The 20589-nt window shown below is 38.9% G+C and overlaps 1 protein-coding gene across 1 annotated transcript in view; it reads right to left on the reverse strand.

Moving 5' to 3' along the window:
- Window positions 1-20589, reverse strand: part of PTPRK (protein tyrosine phosphatase receptor type K) — a 419243-nt gene that overhangs the window by 81946 nt on the left and 316708 nt on the right. The window contains exons 8-11 of the mRNA XM_075748050.1: window positions 16404-16706; window positions 5932-6041; window positions 4504-4705; window positions 1523-1628 (exon numbers count right to left, since the gene is read on the reverse strand). Coding sequence (XP_075604165.1) covers window positions 1523-1628; window positions 4504-4705; window positions 5932-6041; window positions 16404-16706 — 721 coding nt within the window. The remainder of the gene's footprint in view (window positions 1-1522; window positions 1629-4503; window positions 4706-5931; window positions 6042-16403; window positions 16707-20589) is intronic.

Below are 20589 nucleotides of genomic sequence, written 5' to 3' on the forward strand. Positions count from 1 at the left end.
TCCAAGTCCTGTACTGAATGTAGTCCTGTACATTTTGCCATTCTTCACACCCAAAAAAATCCTAGATTTGCTCCAGGGCAATCTTTCAGAAACTAATGATGTACAGGGATACAATTTTATTTATGACTATAACACTTCAATGTCTCCTATAAAGGGAATGAATCTGGATTATCTTCTATGATACAATATGACAGTGATAGGACGAGGGCTAATCGTTTTAAACTAAAAGAGGGTACATTTAGATTAGATGTTAGGAAGAAATTCTTTACTGTGAGGGTGGTGAGGCACTGGAACAGGTTGCCCAGAGAGGTTGTGGCTGCCCCCTCCCTGGAAGTGTTCAAGGCCAGGTTGGATGGGGCTTTGGGCAACCTGGTCTAGTGGAGGGTGTCCCTGCCCATGGCAGGGGGGTTGGAACTAGACGAGCTTTGAGGTCCCTTCCAACCCAAACCATTCTGTGATTCTGTGATAAATTAACTTCAGCATATCAATCATGAGGGTGACTCTATGATAAGCGTACAAAAAAAATACTTATAGGTACGTGACTCATCCCCACAACATCCAAGTAAAACATATATTCCTCTTAGTGGAAACAGACTTAAGAAACAGTTAATTTTCCTCTGCTTTTAGGGCTCAGGCACATTACTCAACATCAGCTGCGCCACAGTAACTGACTTAATGTAACACAGAATGAAATGCATTAGCCCATATTTCTCTAAAATGTCACAAGGGTAAAAGCATGAAAAGGTTCTGATGATCAGTAGCTAATTAACCCCCAATTAGTCAACCCTGTCCCTGAATCTTGCTGATGCAGCCATATCAGTAAAACACAAATGGAATCAAATAATATCACAAAAATTTTGCGCTAACAAGTAGAAGAGCAGGATGTGGACTAATCTTTGCAAACAGAATTAAATTATCTCTCAATAGAGAGCAGAAAGGGAAAGACCCCTCAAAGTTAACATAAATGAAACATTTTAATATGATTATGGGACACACCAAATGAAATTTAATAGCTTGCTACATGATTTCTAGTAAGAAGCACTCTGAGAGGAAAAAGGTCAAATAGTTTGTATTCATCACTATTATTCTCCCATTTCCTCTGAGCTTCCAATTTTCCAATCATACATATATGCTATAGAATAGCTGATTTGAAGTACTGGAGAGGAAGTGTTATTTTCAAATCCACTTTCTGACAAACACCTTTCAACCTCATATTTCACAGAGACTGTGAGAAAGTAAAATGAAATTATAATGGACAGGAGGTGGTCTTGGGGACCCTAAATCAAACAGGACAGACAAATGGATGATTCAGGTCATGACTACCTTAAAAAAAAATAAATTCTTATTAATTACAGATCTATTGGTAAGTTCAGTCTAGCTAAGAAAAACGATAGTAATGTCCAATGAATCTCACTTGGAAATGAACAGCTTTGTGAGCTGCAAGACAACTCAAATAATATAATCAACTAAAAAATCTCTTTATTTTTTTAACTTTTTTTTTTTAATTTATTTTTGTTTTTACCTGATAGGTGCACCTTTGGCTTGTGCTGGTCTCAAGAGTACAGTTATTGTAGTAGCAGTTTCATTGAGAGATGCATCGACTCCTTCATAGTCCGGTAAAGTCGGAGCTGATTAATGTTGAATGGGAAGGAAAAGAATGAGAAACAAATCAGTGAAAACAATTTGAATTTTCATGAGATTGTGGCTGTTTGCAATATAGTATAAAGCCACAATTTTCATCAGCTATGTGAATCTTTTTTAATGATTTCCCAGTCAGGTACAATCTTTTACTAGAGCATAAATGGAACCTCACCAACAACTGATAACACCGTCCCTAACTGCTCCCCATCAAATCATTATACCTATCTAGTTAAACAGGTTTATTCAAGAAGGACAGAAATAGAGGGAGGAGGTGACTGCCAAGAAACGCTAAGACTACAAAATCCCATTTTGGCCTCAGTCTTTCTACCTTACAAACAACTATATTCACCATCTTGAAGACCCACCTCTACCACCTCTTTTTTCCCCTCCTCCAGCAATTTTGGAGCCTTTCACATTTCCTCTTAAACGTCATGGGAGACTGCAACAATACCAACCAGGCTGCAGGAAAATTGGGCTTGGACAGACATGCATCTGTGGACTAGAACTGGACGGGGGAGTCTATTTCCATGCCCATTTCTCCTTCTGTTTCTAACAGTGGATGGCCAAGTTGTTCATGGATCAGTTTCTGAATCACTGCCGTTTTCAGCCCAGGGTATTAAGAAAAAACAAAGTCAGAAGTAGAAGCAGTTCAGGAACTGGCTGCTAGACCTTCGTGGTAGTAACATTTGTTGTGTGTTGGATGGCTGGTGTTGGTGATCACTTCAACCATCCAACTTTAATATTCTGCACAAACCTGCCTCAGCCCGCACTGGTAATACTGTTGCTGACTTCAGCTCTAATGCAAGGAAAGAAACAGGATTTTCTGTGATTCAGAAAATAATAGATTTCTATTAATTACGAATCTTTAACAAGCTTGAAAACTATCTGCATTTTTTTAAATATGTGGCTGTACCTTTATAAAACTGTCAATAATGCTTGTACGCTGAACAAAAAAGATGTGTCCTAGCAGGATGTCAATTGTTTAAGTCATAATAATTTTACAATACCATATCAATAGAAGAGCACTGAAAATTTATTAGTCCCAGATCCTAGATGAACACAAAAATTGCTCTTATTTCATGAAATAGTATTTTATAGAAATAATGTTCATTTAATGTTAATTTATTTATAAATTAGTATTTACATCATGGTCACTAGGATCATGGGAACCACTTGGAAGCTTGGAATAAATTCACTCCTCATTAAAATAAAGCTAGCATTTCCTGAAACATATGCATTGCTTCATCAAAAGTATCAGTTATGCAGGCTGAAACTAGACAACAGCATAAAGAAAGACGAAAAAATCCCCAGATTGAAATTCAGATACAAAGGGTGTCCCAGCCTGCCTTTAAGCTTTCGTAGTATTAACTATGTTTTGCCAACTAAAAGACCCATACTGTGTCTAGAAAGTGCAGTAGACTGGATTCTGGACAAAATTCCCGAAATTTCTGGGTGGAAAAAGAGTGCACATCTGAAGAAGCCTGAACACATTGTAGTCCTAAACAATCCAAACAAGTCGAGGTACTTATTTCTCAAAATACTGAAACGTCTGGGGGACAGACATGCTAGCAAGATATTACATAGTTAAACCATTTTTTTTCTCCTATGAAGAGAAGACAAGTATGCAAGTACTACATCACCATTATCCCTGAAAATTTATGAACCAGAAGAAACCTTGTGTGAAGAAACACAAGGACCTTAAAAGAACCTGTGTAAAATATTAGACTTCAAAACAACCTAACAGTTAGATAAACAGAACAGAACATGCTGCTTGGGTTTTTCTGGTGGTTTGGTGGGTTGGTTTTCTTGAAGGGGCTGGGATATGAGGGTTGCTAGTCCTTATGTGCTGGGATGGAATTCAACAAATTGTTGCAGTTGACTACGACTACAGCATTTCACTTGCTACATAATTCAAGGAGCTCTACCTTGAATTTTCTCACATTTTGATTTATGTGCATGTTTTTGAGACTATGCAAGTAATTGCCCATAGAAATGGTAGGTACATCCCAATACATTATTAACCTCCCTTTACAGGACAACATAAGTTTCATTATGGCAGATAATAAGGAAAATAGCCTGCTTTGTGCTGTTTACATTTCTAAATGAATGACTGCTTTGATCTCTGCTAAGCTCTGAAGTCACCATGTCATAAAATCAACAGTCTCTCTAAATATAGCACTGACTTATCTTCTGCTATCACCTGCATAAGCTACTATCTTATTTTTTGAGAATAATATTGAAATTTAAGAAAATAAAAAAACTAAAGCATTCCATTTGACATTACTTTCTTCCAGAGTTTGCAATGCGTTATTAAGACGAATAGTGTTAATCTTGGTGCATTGCAGTAAGTGAATAAAGGCACAAGGAAACAGACCTATAGGAATCTGGCAGAAGAAATTCACACTTCCTCCCAACTGCCCCAATTCTGTTATAGCTGTGTGCTGCTAAGTGGTGTCACCTTGAGTAAGTCAGTTAATTTTCTGCATCTGACTTTACTAATCTGCAAAACAAATATAGTACTTAGTGACCTATGGAGTGCTGTAAGGCTTAATTAAGGTTTATACAGCACTTCAAAACCTTTAGATGAAAGTACAAGATTACACAAAATCAAAGAGTTGACAACTACAGGTGTGCAATTTCCACCTCATGCAAGGATTTATCTTTGAACTTATGCTACTGTTTGGCAAATACACTCAAAAACATTTTCAGTAATATAGTTTCACAATATAGTAGGACTTTTGGGGGGAGTTTCTTTCACATGTCCTGATTTTTCAAGTCTTACAAACACCCCCCCTCCCAAAACCTTGTAAAACCAGTGAACATTCACACATATACTTTTTTGTTGGTTTTTTTTGTTTTTACCTGAGATGTTGGTTGTTACATTGATTGTGGTTGCTGGTCCAAAGCCTTTGACGGTGCTTGCACGTATAAAGAACTGGTAAGTAGTACCAGGATGCAAGTGTGAGAAGACGTGGTGCGTGCTGTTCCACAGCTTCGACACGGTTTGCGGAGGTCCTGCGACTGGAACTGCAGGATCAAACGACCGTATACTGCTATAGCTGACCTGTGAAAACAATTATTTTTTGTAACAATTGTTATGGTTTTTGGCACAAGGGTACTGTTAGCTTGGATGGAAAGAAAAAAAAAAAAGACATACGCACATCTAGCTTCCTAGCTATCTTGGGGATACCATGGGTACTTGATGTGTAGAGTCTGCTTTACTTGAAAGAGTATGCAAGTGCCCTTCATCCCTCTTTCCTTATGATTTTAGTTCATGTATGGAAAATTTCAGTGTTACATTTAAGTTAGGATACCCCCTCCATCCTCCCCATCTCCAAAATCCTTTATTTTTCACTTCACTCAACACAACTTCCCTCTCCTCTTCTAATAATCATATTTAAGTGCTGTCCAAACCAGGCTAATATATTTAAACCCAGCAATCACACCTTAATGTACTGGGTTTGACTGTGGTGTAGTTAATTTTGTTCTCAGCAGCTTGTATGGTGCTGTTTTGGATTTGTGCTGAAAACAAAAAAGCTCGCACCTTTGCCCTTCCGATTCTCTCCCCCATCCCACTGCGGGGGAGCGAGCGAGCAGCTGGAGGAGGCTGGTCGGGGTTAACCCACACTATTTAAAGAACTTTGTTAGCATTAAATAGATAAACAAACAAATTTAAGGAGTTTTGGTTGGTTAGTTGGTTTGTCTTCCTCCTATAATTTACTACTACACAAAATTGTATCCTCTGTTCCTTTAAAAAAGGAGTGCTGGAGAGGACGGCACTTGTTCCCCAAATCAGATTATGTTTCTTTCCAACCTCCCATGGAGGTCCCCAGGAGGCTTATACATTAAATACACCTTAAAGAGAATATATATGTAGGTTTTCGTGAAGGGTGATATCTAAAGATCTCACAAAGCTAAAAAACATTGCTCCAAATTGAGTAACGATCTTATTCTTCATGTAACCTTCTCTTCCAACAAAGAAGATTTCATGGATCATGGCTGTCATGGCTTTGGAAGGATGCATAGTAATGATACAAGATTTTTAAAACTAGCATCTCCCATGTGGACTGTAATACTGTTATACTGGCACGCCAAAGCCATTTGACAGGGCTGACCAGCCAACAACATATGCACCATAATTATGATTTTTTAATATCTAATCACTACAGAAATTCCAATATTCTGTAAATGAAAGCAGCATATAATTGAATAGTTGCCTACAGAGCATAAACACCCACTTGCCGTACTTTCGTAGCCCTATCCTATGCTTGTTAGCTGTTTAATGATTACCTCATACTGAGTAATGATGCCATTTGGATCCACAGGTTCCTTCCAGTTGAGGAAGATCTTATCTTCAAAAGGAGTTCCTTTCACCGACTTGGCAGGGATAGGGCCTGGCACTACAAACAAAATAAAACTTTTAAAAATAGGAAATTCGAGAGACGGATAAATTAAAGATATGGCAGAACATCCTATTAAAACCAAAAGGGAGCACGGGTCTCTTTTTATTAATATTCATTTGCATGCAAAAGGCAGAGGTAAAAGCATGAAAAAGCACTTCAAAGTGTATTTTGTTATTCAGAGTGCAGAGAGAGCATGAAGTTGAAACGTTATCCTCGCATAAGGTTTTCTAAACTTCATGCAAAGTCAAATTGTCTCGTAGTATAGCCAGGGGAAACAGTTCAAGCTAGATTATGACTTCAGGTGTTCAGGGAACATCACTGAACTCCGTAATAAGCGTATCCTAGGACAAGGACTACATGGTTTTAAAATCCTTTTAAAAAGAAAAATCAAAGGCAAGGAAAAGCCTATGCTATACACCATCTTCCAAACAAGAGACATGCCTCCAAAACAGTTTTCAGTCACCCCTTCTTATGATTTGTTGTTTTAAAAGAAATCCTCATTTAAAGAGGGGGCTGGGCACGGGGCAATCGCAGCAGCTCAGCTGCCACTTCTGTCAGCCGCTGGCCGGCTCCTGCCGCAGCAGGATCAAAACCGCTGACTTCAAATCTTTCCAATAAGAGACATTTTCAAAGCTTTGAACTGAATCACGCTAAGATGACCCTACTTTCTTACTTTAAATGGAACCAATATCCCTGGTGTAATAACAAGTCTGAAGTGTCACCTCGGGCCTCTTTGCCCGAGCGATTCGCAGGACCTGGTAATCCCATCACCGCTGGGCGGGAGCACTTCGTTATCTCCCATTTCAGCTTACAAGATATTTTTGCCTACACAAACAGTTCCTTTTTAACCGCAGCAGCTCACCTAGATTTGAACACATACATGCTGAAAAGAAGGGGATGAGGATAAAAGAGCGCCTGAAGGAACCCTGAACCCAAAGAAACACCCTCCCCCCCTCAAAAAGCCAAAGTTGCCCAAATCTGCAGTCTTTCAAGCTAAAACGTTACTTCTATTTAATATACTGACATATATTTCTCTCCCCTTCTTAATCAGCCTATTTTCTTCAATGCAACTTTCAGTGAGCCTCACGCATGACATTTCTCGGGTATTAATTATCAAAGCTGACTGAAGTTTTACAAAGAGTAAAAATAAATTAAAACCCACTGGATCAAAGGGAGCGCCAGGCACTGTGCTAGCAGCACCAAGGAGTGAGTGGTCTGTCCCAATAGTGGCATTTATTTCAGTCTACGTGGAAGATATAAATGATGATCTGACCCTTGGTACAAACAACATAATTTGGCACGTTAATAATAAATTCATGGAGTCAAAACAGCCCACAAGTAAACAGATGAGAGCTTCACAGAAACTCTTCGTCCATCTGTCAAACAAAGACTTAGAAGCTAAAAAAAAATCATACACTGCTGCTCTGCTTCAGTGTCCCGATGCAGACTGGGCAGTAGATGAAGGCGACACGCAGTGACGGTCCCTGTGCACCGTTCGTGGCACTGAGAGGCTTGCTGTAGGCAACACTTTGTGTTTCAGGGGAATGCTCTGCTGTTTTTCTTCTCTACATTTCAAATGAGGTATGAATATACCTCGATGACACAACATTCTCCCTGGAAGATGCCTGCACGTGTGTGTGTGTGCGTGCATGTACACCTGTGTTTAGGAGAGAACACAGGAATGCACCGGGGCATGCACACAGAATATGACAATTGACATTAAAACACATTAAAGCACAGCAGATAAAAAGAAAACAGACACGATTGCTCAAAAACCTGCAAAATACTTTTTGCGTGGTGCTTTTAAAGACCATGTTTCATATTCAATTGAAACTGGGTGCAGGGCTCTACGTCTGAGGGTTGCATAAAGCCTCCTACATTTTCTGTTTGAACACCCAAGTGGGACAAGCCTCCAGGTTTATCACATTGCATGACTTTTCTTCTCCTGCAATATAAAATTCGTTGCTTGTGGCAGCAGCAGCAGCTATGTTAAACTCACTGGAACGACATGATCCCAGTTAGTTTCATGCTTCTCTTCCCACTGGCATGGGAAGGGGACAAGAACAGAAGCTAGCACAGCGATGAGCAGCTTGCTGGGAATCCTAGTAAAAATAAAGGCAGAAAGTAAAGGAGAACAAGTGTCTAGAAAAAGAGAACAGTAATTCCCACAAACCTCACCACCCCTGCAAATTCACCAAGAATGAAGCCTGGGATCAGCTTAAATTATTTTACAGCTCAACTGGAATTAAAAGAAAGAAACAAATAAAAGTTCAAATACCCAGAAAAAGGAATATATATTAATTTTAGTTTGAAGGGCACATTTCAATGGGTCTGAAGTTATTTTTTTCTCTTACTTTTTCAGTTCAACCACAGTAAAAATGTCTTTTAATTACACAGCTTCACCAAAGGGGCAAAGGGAAGCGAGGAAAGAGAAAAGCAGAACAAAGGAATTTGCTTAAATAACAGAGTATCTGTGAACAGGCCCATATATTCATCAGTCAGATTAGTCGAAATAATGTGGTTTTATGTCTTTGTTCTCAGGTCAGTATTAGATACAAACAGAAATTAAAATGAGGCTGAAATTAGTTAAAACAATCCAAACTAACAAAAACCCCGACAACAAAATAACAACAGCAAGGTAACTTGTTGGTAACAGTACTTTGAAGCCTCAAACTGCACCTCTCCATGTAGGCAGCCATATTGCTGTTTATTCCCCACGACTCCCAGCAGGACTCAGGTAATAACTTAAACTTTACCTTTCCAAAGCTGTTTTAAGAGCCTTCCCTTTTACACAATATTTAGCAAGGACTCGGGTGAAAAACAGCCAGGTAAACATCATCCTTGTGCTGATAATAGCTTTTGGAAACCTTCTCACAAACAGCCCAAAACGCTTTCTTCGCGCTTGCGTGTGCACCTCCAAGAAGCCATATCGCTCCTCCCTGCTGTCTCAACTCCCATTCTTTCAACACCAGCTCTCGCTCCTCCCCTCAGACTCACGGATAGTCTGTGCTCAATCAGAACACTCCAGACTATTACACCAGTGTATGTTAAGGTGAAGCACATTACTTAAGATTCCTTATCAGTGGCCAGGTATCTGAATAATTCAAAAAGTGTAAGTGCGCGCTAGAAGAGTTGGACTCAGACCTTTTGGCCTCTACACCCTCTCTTTAAAAAGATTCTGGTCCCATTGATTTGCTCTCCACCTGCTGACCTTGTGAAGTCTTACCCCACCATCTCTCAGTGACGACAACAGTAAACACTCTTTCTTTCACATATATGATTCTATGCTAAACTTCCAACAAGTTGAGATATATGCTTATCTGAAGAAATGAAATAATTTTGAATTATAAAAAATTTCCTATAAATAAGTATACAAACAACAAAAGTATACAAAAAAATAAGTATACAAAAGTATACAATAAGTATACAAAAAATAAAAAGATTTCCTATAAATAAGTATACAAACATAAAATGCACATGCACATAAAAGTACATAAAACAAATTCAAAGGGAATTTCAGCAAGGTTTTATAGTGGAAACATCACAAGCTCTTCTTTCATGATTTACATGCATCTCCAGAGCCCTTTTAATGAAGCTATATATTCGTATAGTGAATAGCTGATAATCTTTACTTCTATATACATGTGGGATGGCGGACTTTTATAAATACTATGCATAATAAAAGTACAAACCATCAATCTGATATCAGACCAATTCATTTTAGAGCAATATATTTGCATTAAATTATGTCAGGGTCACAAATAAATTGTTATTCACAAATAGTGTCACCTAAACCTTGTTCTACACTAACTTAACAGGAAATTTATATTACAATACATTACTTCTAGAAGAACAACGTATTAACTGACACCAACCACTATAAAAATGAATTTATATTGCTTCAGTTTTCCTGCTACAAAATAATGAAAGTGCATGTAAACAGAGTATTTTTATTATTATTACACTCTGTGAAAGCCGTGCAGAGTATTATTATGCTATATGGTAAAGGCTATGTGCAGATACATGCATGGTTATACCAGGAAAAATTCCTTTGTGGTACTCAAAAAGTAAAGTGCATCAGCAGGAAACTTACAGCCTTTCTCTGAAGGTAGATGCTCATTTTCAGGAGATGGTGAGAGTCAATCTCTTCTACTGTTTAAATGTTACAAGCAATTAAAATGGCCCATCTTTCCATTGGCTTTTTCTGAGGGAATTAGTATTTTAACTTTATGCTTTGTTACAACTCGAGACGAAGGCTTAAATAGAAGCAAATTTTATTATATAAAAATGGGAAAAAAAAAATCGGAATTACTATTACCAGTCTTTACCATAAGAGTATTTACACCAAAGGTGGTGACAAAAATGACTTCTTTAGAAATCGCTCAAATTGCACCATTCGCAGTAAAGAACAAAATGCTGTTGAGTGCTATTGGAAAGAAAACTGATTGCATATTAATAGTCTCCTTCAGTGCACATGCTCTTTGGTTAATGATCTCTGCTCCTGGAGGAGCAGGGCTGGTGCGGGCACCCTGGGAGGTGGCGGGGTGCTGTCCTCCCCAGGCGGTGGGCAGCAGGGGGGCGAAAGCCCACAGCCCTGCACAGGTCCGTGTCACCCACCCGGGGCCACTGCTGGACTGCGTGGGCACTGACCCACTCATGCCTGCAACGGGTCCCCGTACCTGCCAGCCTGTATAAAATTACTAACGTAATAAATGCTTACAATCAAGTTACGAAGCAAGCTGACAGAGGCTAAACAGCCTCAATGGCAGTGGCACTTGCCATAGATATTGGTGCAAATATCAAATTGGGTTAAATCCACGAGTTGTGGATTTGCTGAATTCGGGGGCTCAGGCACCTGACACGGTTTTGTTTAAAGCCTTTTTACACCAAATGCTGACTTCAGTACTCCTCACATCTGGGATTTGGAAACGTTTCTCCATGTCAGGGTGAAATAACCTTATATACTCGCATACATTACAACTTTCTAAAAATATGCAAATCAATATTCAGAGAGTGCATTCAGCTAGTGCATGGCTTGGGAATAACAGGAGCTCGTAGGTCCAGGTGTAAGCCCTCAGTCCACTGCAAACCGCTGAAATAGCCACTAATTCTGGCCTATTTGCAGGCATCACTATGCCAAACACACTGTCTCAACAAAGAATCTCATATGCAGTATCACTTTTTCAGCTATAAAGCTTCTAATATAGGTATCTAAAGGAAATGAAAGTAGGAAGTTGTTTCAGCCAGGGTAAATCTGTGTATCAGGGTCAATTTTTCCTGAGCTATTAATATAAAACCTAGCTGGTATTTCTAGCCTCTGCAATACCTTAGAACAGCTTACTTCATTTGCCATTTGTTCGGTGTAAGCTTAAAATAAATCTCTGATAATAATTTCAATATTTTTCTTACTTCCTCACAAATCAATTTTTCTGATGTTTTTAATAAAAAGTCCTCACATGTCTTTCTGCAACCACTTTTTCTCAATGATATGCTGATAGCAAATCTTACCTACCATCTGAAAAAAAGAATTGGGGTTATTTTCACAAGCTGAAGGACAAATCAGTTATCCCAGGCTCCTTTTATCAATCAGTTATAATCAGTTTCAGTTCACTGCTGCTAATGACATAAAAATTCCTCCCTTATTTGACTATATTGACAGTAAATTTTGCCGCTGCTCATGACACATGGGTCATCAGTCTCCCTTTTGGTCAAGGACTGAGGTCAATACCTTTAACAGTGGCACCTACGGCCAACTTCACATTCAACCTTATATCTCTTACTCATGAGTTTCTCTTTATTAACTGCAACCAAATTTGCCAATTTTTTTCCCAATAGGATTAGTGTACTGGGTGGACTTGACATCCATGTACGTGTCACTCAGCTAGATAAATTACACAGTTTTCAAGAGAGTTTTCCATTTCAAGCAATCTTTACAGTCCTCCTTTGCAGCATCGGACATACTGCCTGCTTATCTCGCTGCATTAACTTTTCTCCAAGGTGGGCTATTTTTGTTACTTTTACAATGCTACCAGTAGAGTTATATATCTATGTTTTTCCAAAGCTTCTTGAAGTATTGTTTGTTTCCTTTGATTGAAGTATATTTTCCAACTCTTCTCCCCCTCATCCCAATATTTTCCTAGGGTGCTAGAACAACTTTAAAAAGCACAAAGGAAAAGTGCTTCTCATATCAAATAGCGAATGGAGGGTTTGGGGTTTGTTTGGTTTTGGTTTGGGTTTTTTTGTTTGGTTTTTTTTGTAAAGGCAACTTACAGCCCTACTATCAAACACAGAAAAATACTAAATGTCAATTATTTCCATAAAAACCTCCCTCAAAGTTGGTGGAAGGTATTTGTCTTCACACATTTAGAAAGTACACTAAGTATTTAACATTTTTTTTTTGTGTGCTCTAACTATAACATTTCTCCCTTTCTGTGCTGTTTCCCAGAGTGGCGAGCGAGCCTGTTGGAGTTTTCCCAGGAGCATGAGTAATGGTTGGACAGTTGGTGTCTTAACCCTGCATTGCAGCTCTAGATATCTCTGCACGGAGCTGAGTCACACTCTCTGAAAGATCAGGGGGCCTCGTTTGTGTCCAATGAGTGTGTCCTTTGGTTCAGACCAAAGCTTTGGTATACTTTAATCCCCAAAATGGGTACTTATCCTATTCCAAGTGATCTTCTTCAATTAGTTGTTTGCCTGCTGTTACAGCTGACACGCTCCCTTACTAGTTATAAAATCACCACTGAACACTTTGAGCTTCACGATTTGCTTTCCACTGTAGCTTCTCTCTCAGAGCTAATGTCACTATTGCTGTTAATCTACTGCTTTTTGCATCTGTTTCCAATTAAAAATTAAGGAAGCATTTATCTGCTTTAATCCCATTCACCGTCCGCTGCTCTTAAAAGGGTCCCTCTGAGTTCGCAGTGCCCTTGTGAACAGGCAGCTCCGAGAACGCGTGCACGCTGCTGATTCATGCTAAGTGATAAATTCACTGCTGGTTCTTGTACTTTGTTCGAAATGCCAAACATCATCTCTGCCCGGCATGTGTGCGTCCCCAGATTGTGCGAGCCTTCCTCTTTTTCCTTCAAACACTGTCCATCTTCTTTTTAAACAAGCCAGGAGAAGCAGTGAGTCCCTGTCATGGCACAGATAGTGACGAGTGCCTGGGTACTCAGAAGAACTTTCTCCCAAATCTTAGTGATAGTGTGGTCTCTCCCCAAAATGAAAGATGGTGTTTCACCCACAAAAACATTTCCTTGCTTTCATCTTCTTTTTGCACAACTTTTTAAACATTATATTGCCCAAGAGCTTAATTTTTACGTGGAATACAGCTCTTTGCAAATTCCTCTAATATACTTTAAAGATTAATTCCATCTATCCAAGTTAAACAGAAATACTTAAAACCACCAAGTATTCACATTTAGGTCTGGTCAGAAAGGAGGCTATTTTCAGACTGATATTCCTGGCTTTGCTTTCTTGCAGGTACTGAACTACAAGCTATTAAAACCTTCTTCAATTGTCAGTCACGGCTCCAAAGGTCTGAAACATGGCTTCTGAATCTTACCCTGTTCTTCTGCTAACTGCTTCCTGAGTTAATTCTGCTCCTGGTGCCGTACACTGCTCAGTTAGCACTCGCCACTCTGGGAGGTCTGACCCAGCCAGGCAGCCTTATATAAACGTGATCTTTTATTAAAGACAACCAGAGATCCTCATTGCCTCGCACCAGAGCCCCACAAAAGTCCGAGATCCTCTGCGTTCAGGGAATCCCAGAAGTTCAAATATGTGTAAAGCTCCTAGCAGAAGGGAGGAGGTGAAATGACAGAAGAAGAGAGATGAAGGGAAAGATTAAAATAAAACAACAACAAAGGGGCCTATAGGAAAGATGGAGATAGACTTTTTATCAGGGAGTGTAGTGATAGCACAAGGGGTACCGGGTTTAAACTAAAAGAAGGTAGATTTAGATTAGATGTTAGGAAGAAATTCTTCAGTGTGAGGGTGGTGAGGCACTGGAACAGGTTGCCCAAAGAGGTTGTGGATGCCCCCTCCCTGGAAGTGTTCAAGGCCAGGTTGGATGAGGCTTTGGGCAACCTGGTCTAGTGGAGGGTGTCCCTGCCCATGGCAGGGGGGTTGGAACTAGATGGGCTTTGAGGTCCCTTCCAACCCAAACCAGTCTGTGATTCTGTGATTCTACAAAAGGGACAGAGAGCTGGAAGCACAGGGAAGATGGACAAAGCAACAGAAGAGAGCAAAATGGTAAAAACAAAGAGACACAAGAAAACATGGGATACACACCTTTAACTTCAACAGTCTACCAAGTTTTTACAAAAATATAGTAGGAAAATACTGGATCCCTCTATTTTCCCTCTCATAAATCAATCACTGATAATGCCTCCACTATGTAATTAACATCATGCTCATTCTACAAAAGCTGCAAAAATCACCATGACAATGAGTCTCCTTCTGACCCCACATGAAATATGCGGGGCACAGACTCATGTATCTTCCTGTCACTCTCATCATAGAATCATAGAATGGTTTGGGTTGGAAGGGACCTTAAAGATCATCTAGTTCCAACTCCCCCCTGCTGCGAGCAGGGACACCCTCTACTAGACCACGTTGCCCAAAGCCTCATCTTTGTCTGAATTCTGCTTTAGGCTGTAAACTGTGTTTTAAAACAGTTTCAGATACTTGACCACATGGGCCTAAACTAGCAGCATTACACATAGGCAGAAGTCAATTACAGAACTACTGCTTCAACTACAGAAGTCAGGTTACCATTGCTACGACAGCTCAAGGAGAGACGCAGGTGTGAATGCACCTTTGATCCTCTGAGATGGCTGAAAGCCCTCCATATTGCACATTGCTTGCATATGCTGTATTTTGAAATATATGACAAAATGGACAGAGACTTTCAAGTTAATCTGTAACGCACAATTAAAAATCTGCATCTCATTTCCAATAGTATCACTGAATAGACCTCACAAGAGGGAATTTTCAGGTCACAAGCATTATTACCACCAGTGTGTCTAAATATAGATACCTTTTATAATGTATTAATCCCTCCTTGAAAACAACATCTGCTTGAAATAGTTTACCTTAGCAAGTTTTGTTCACTGGGTGAGGCTTCTTCTACACTATGGTACCTCTGATACCAAAGCTAACTCTAAACTGAAGTTCACTGATAGCATGCTGATGTTCCAGCTTGAGACCAAAACCTGCCTTGTGTGCATCATTTTCCAAGAATAATCCACAACAAAACCAGAGGACAAAATACATGCACTTAATTCTGCTCTTGACAAGCACCGCTATAGTGACCAGTTACCATCTTCGCACATCTAACAAGATAAATACTATCAGAAACCATAGCCTGTCTTGAAAACTCATCTAAAAAGAAAAAAAAATCCATTTTCCATGGACATAACAATATTACTACTTTTTTTTTTTTTAAACCTCAAGGAAAAGAGCAACTGTGAATATCTATAATGTAAACACAGATACAGAAATAATTCATCATGGATTATATTCATAATTTTTTTAAAAGTAATGCTAAAATTTGAATTGCACGAAATATTCTAATTCTGTACCTGTCAATAAATCTTCACATGATGCATTTATGTCTCTCTAGTTCTCTACAGCTCCTCATATTCTACCCATTTAATAAGCTGTTCTCTCTTCTTTATTGCAACAGTAAACATATTCCTCTTCTATTTCTTGTAAAATTGAAAATATATGGCAAAAATGTGCTACCAGATTCTAACCTTGATTGCTACCCATACATAAAGCTATACTCTCTCCACTTTACAGGCAAATACACTACCTTTTTCAATTTTATCTTCTTATGTATCTACACTCCTACATTAGTCCAAGTATTCTTTTTTTTGCTACCGATGGCAGTATCTATTTTCACTTTGTTGTCAATATTTTAATGAAATCTAAATTTAACAAAAGGAAAGCAAAATTGCTCTTTAAAAATCACATTTTAATATTATTAGGGAAAAATATCTATTTTTATTTTAATCTCTTTCATACCAAGATTCATAACCTAACCACTGAATGTCACTATTAACATCTACATCTATTCTTCATTTCTTGTCATCTCAGGTAAGTTCAACTGTGCTATATGCGTGTCCATATAGCGCAAGTCAACAGATTGAGTTTGACTTGCGTTGTACGGACAGTTTGGGTTATATATGTAGGGTGACAGCTATAATACTTTTAAAGCTACTGGGTTAGGGCTAATTAATATGTTAATAGAAGAGAACTTCCATCTTGCAGGACGCATATTGTAACACACAAAGTCATTTCCTTCCACCTGTCTAGACTGGACTTGGATGTAATTTCCATAACAGCATTTACACGTACCGTCTTCATCTGTCTGGATAATGGTCTCCTCGCTCTCCTTCCTTCCTTCCGGGTTGGTTAGGATCATTTTGAGGCTGACATTCGTATAGGGAGGCAGGTGATCCACAACATGCTGGGGTGCTTTGGGGTCCATGTCCAAGCAGTCCGCCTTGCTCTCGTTGTGTCCGCAGAAGTAGTGGTAGCATATAGTGACATTGAAAGTGTGGCAACGAGTGATGTTGTAACCCAGAGATTCCCAATCCACAGCGATGTGTCTGGCTTGGATCTCAGCAATCTTCAAAGTTTTCGGTGTTCTCATCGGTTCTAGAAAACAGAATATAATGAAGAGAAACATTGTTAACATTCTTCATCCTTGCACTGAACTGTAACTGGTAGATGATACCTCCAAAGAATGTGAAAGCAAAGGAGATATTTCTTCTAGTACTAACTCTGTGTTTGCTGGGTATCATCTTTTGTAGAAGTACCCTGAAGGGAAAAAAACCTGCTAGTCTCTGCTTTTTTACTTAATTCTTCTCTGGCCTCTCTTTGCAGGTTTCAATCAGTGATTAAGACTTAGCAACAGTGAGAAAAAGAATTAATTAATTAACAGTGCAGCGATTCAAAGCAATTGAGAATACAGGCAGCTGATGCAAGAAGAGTGACCAAAAGGCCACCCAGCTGTCACCACTGGTTTCCCTTCTTGATTTCCCCCTTACTTTTTTTTTTTTCACCTGTGTAAATTAGATAATACATCAGAGTGGTAAAGACTCAACATTCACTACACTATGATTTATCATGCCACCAAGCAATGCTGTATACTAATTATACTAATTACCTTACTAAGCTAGCAGTTACAGAAATGATGCAGATATTAATGAATGTTTATTTTAGTAATGAAGCTATTCATTCAAGCAAAAACCTTCAGAAATATTACCAAAAATGCTTTTGGATATTCCCCTTGTATCGCACTTCTTTCGGATCCCCAAAACTTTGCCTGGACGTTGCTCTGAGCTGGTGATCTCTGACCTGCTACGCAAGCTTGGCTGCTCTCCACACATGCATTTCCACCAGCAGACTACATGATGCTCCCCAAGCTGTCATCAATCTTTCATTGTCTCTCTAGTGCATTCATTCCTCATGCAAGACTAACTTTTATCGTTGAACTTAATTAAAATGATTACACAACGAAAATCATGACCATGACTATATATACACTAGCATTTCACTGGAAATACACCAAGAGGATCTTTATACCCTGCTAATACATCCATCTTCACCAGCAAAAGGAAAGCCTGCTCTAGGTACAGCTTCAGCCTCGTGTCCTTGCTGGTGTAAGGTCAAAACAGTTGAGATTATTCAAGGAAGTGAAATATAGGATTTCTCTTTCTGGGAATAACAGTTCTTTGTAACTTGCATTTATGAAATGAGAGTCCCAACCAGGCTAACAACCAGCCAAAAGCACAGATGGTATATTGAAATAAGGAAATGTGAATCAGTGTAATCTATTCAGCATGCAGTTTGCCAGACAAACTGCAAACATTTAGTTTCAAACACCAAAACAACCAAGTTCTAAATATAACATAAAGGTATTCCTACTAACAGGATGAGTGTTAAGGATTAAAAATTGTGCCTATTTCTTTCCACGATCTATCATTCCCTTTCTGGATTTTGGACAAGCACGTTCCCTTTGCCCTTGAGTACCAGTTTATCATATATATGGTAAAAACTACAAATAAGTAGACTTCCTGGGCAGTACCTTTCTGAATATATTGTATACTGTGACAACAGAGATCTGAAGCTGAAAGATAGCATGAAAAGGTCCTCCAGAGATAAGAGACTTGAAGAAAAGGAGGAAAAAAGGGGTTTTATAGAGTAAACAATGGCTGGTGTTTTAGCAAGTACAGACAGGTGAGAGGCAGTCATTAAGAAAAAAAAAAGTCACAACACAGTAGATCTACTCAAGGAGCTGGTAAGAGTCTTCAAAGAATCAGTATTTCCTTGGCTACTGCAAGCACTTAGAAAAAACCCGAACACACTCAGGTGTCACAGAGAAAGAGAACTGCTAAAACAGGAAAAAAATATATATTATCAGCCTTTTTCTCATATGAATGACAGTGAAAAACCTAGTTATACATACTCTGATTTAGAGTTTGAGGCCTAAAAGAGTAAACATATCCTTCACCAAAGAAGTTTTGTATTATAGGCTTATTTTTCTTTCTAAAAATGGAATGATTCTTCTCATTTTAATGATTTCCTCTTTATTCTACTAATCCAGGTTGTGCCTTCAACCACCCACACCAGAGACGGCATTCAAACCTGAATTTAGAATTTATTGGAGCCTCTAAAATAAACACAACGTAATACATGTTCTCTGGCCATGAAGGTTGAAACTATTCATGTTTGAAGCAGACTAATCGGTAGCAGAAAATGCACTCCATTTTCATCTTGCTTCTTTCATGACAAGATTTAAACTGCATTCACGCTATGCTGTATGGCACTTTCAAAAGAGAAGAAAAAAATAAAAGCTTTGTTAATCTTAAAGAAAAATTATTTTACAATTCTATGCAAATTTTACAAACGTGTCACAGTATCAGAGGAGATACTGAAAAGCATCCTTTATTCACCTGTCAAAAAGGAAAGAATGAAAGACAGAGTGTGATCTCACTTTCTCACAACTATTCCCTTCTTTGGCAGAAATTAAACAACTTCTGCAATATTGAGATGGTAATTAAAGTCTGCAGAGTCTCTCAACAGCTTTGGTAAAGTCTGCCAACCGTCCCACTGCTCCTAAAATGGTGCTTTAAAAACACAATTTTACTCTCGCTTCTGGGCAACATTCGTCTCAGGGTTCTCTAGAGATAAAGACCAATTGTTTTAAACTACCACACCACAAAGCCTCCATCTGTAACGCCTCAGTAGAAAGCAATCTTCGAATAATTATTTTTCCCAGATAAAACACTATTGAATTTTTGAGTAGGCTTCCCAAAAATCTCAGTATCTCATTAAGAATAACTTTGTTCTCGATGGGGACAAAAAGAAGTGCTCATCTGCCGTTTTTCCTTTTCCCCATCACACTTTAGGGTTTGCATTTTACTGAAATGTTTCCTTAATCCTACTGGGATTTAATTTCAATTTATGCATTCTCTTCCGATCTCTGGATACTTTTTCACTTCTACTAAACCCAGTAAATCAATTTACATCTTGTCTTCACAGTTGTTGTTTTCTCACCTTTCCTCTTTCAGTCACATCTAGAACTTTTATCCACAATATATGGACATTCAAGCCCATGACTTCTCACCTCTTTGTTGAATTACTCATGTCAAATCGGCACCCTATGTCAAAGAGGGAAGAAATAAGACTCTCTCAAAATCTCTGTTCATTTCTTAACCTATCAGCTGGAGTTTCAATAATAATGGCAGGAAGCACTTAATATTTTCCAAACATTAATCTACCAATTACCGCTACAAGGCAAGTAAGCGGTGTTAATCCTTTTCTGCAAGGAGAAAGAGACACAAAAAGGTTAATAGCTTGTTCAAAGCTACAAGGTGATTTACTGCCGGGGCCATAAGAAAACTGAATGGTAACCAACTCCCAGGTCACCAGTGCTCTGGCCACCAGACAGCAGCAGCAGCAGCAATTCAGAGAGCGAATTTAGCCTTTATTTAAAAGAGGTTTTTGCAGACTTTCTTAAAACAAGTTTGAAAAAGCATAACAGTGCCCAGACACTAAGTGAATAGCTGAGCATAAGGACGAGTTATCTGAAAAACAATACCTTGACTTATTTATTTTGAAAGATTTCTTGATTGAGAGTTTGGAATTTGAGTGAAACAGCGTATTTTTTTTTGCATTAAATCTTGTATTTACAATTAAGATTTTGGAGAGGGGGTATTCATAATTTATTTTTTCAAGCCTTTTTCTCTACCAGAAAATATATTTAACACTGGAGGCAGTTCCTTGTGGTAGTAGCAGAAAGTACTTAGGGCTTCTGCTGTTGCAGGAAATTCAATATCCTGTGACTGTACCAAGCTCTTGACCGTGAACATCCTGACTGGCAGAGTCACGTCTTCCAACAGAAATATGGCAAAAAGCATATGGACGATTTGGTGGTGGTGGTGGCAGGGTTGTCCTTTATATCCTCCGGAGTCCCTCTGCTGAGGACGAGCTCCCTTCTGCCAGACCCTTCCTGCCCAGGGGCTGCTGCCACGAC

The sequence above is a fragment of the Balearica regulorum genome, chromosome 3 (genome assembly GCF_011004875.1).
Source record: "Balearica regulorum gibbericeps isolate bBalReg1 chromosome 3, bBalReg1.pri, whole genome shotgun sequence".
NCBI classification, from domain to species: Eukaryota; Metazoa; Chordata; class Aves; order Gruiformes; family Gruidae; genus Balearica; species Balearica regulorum.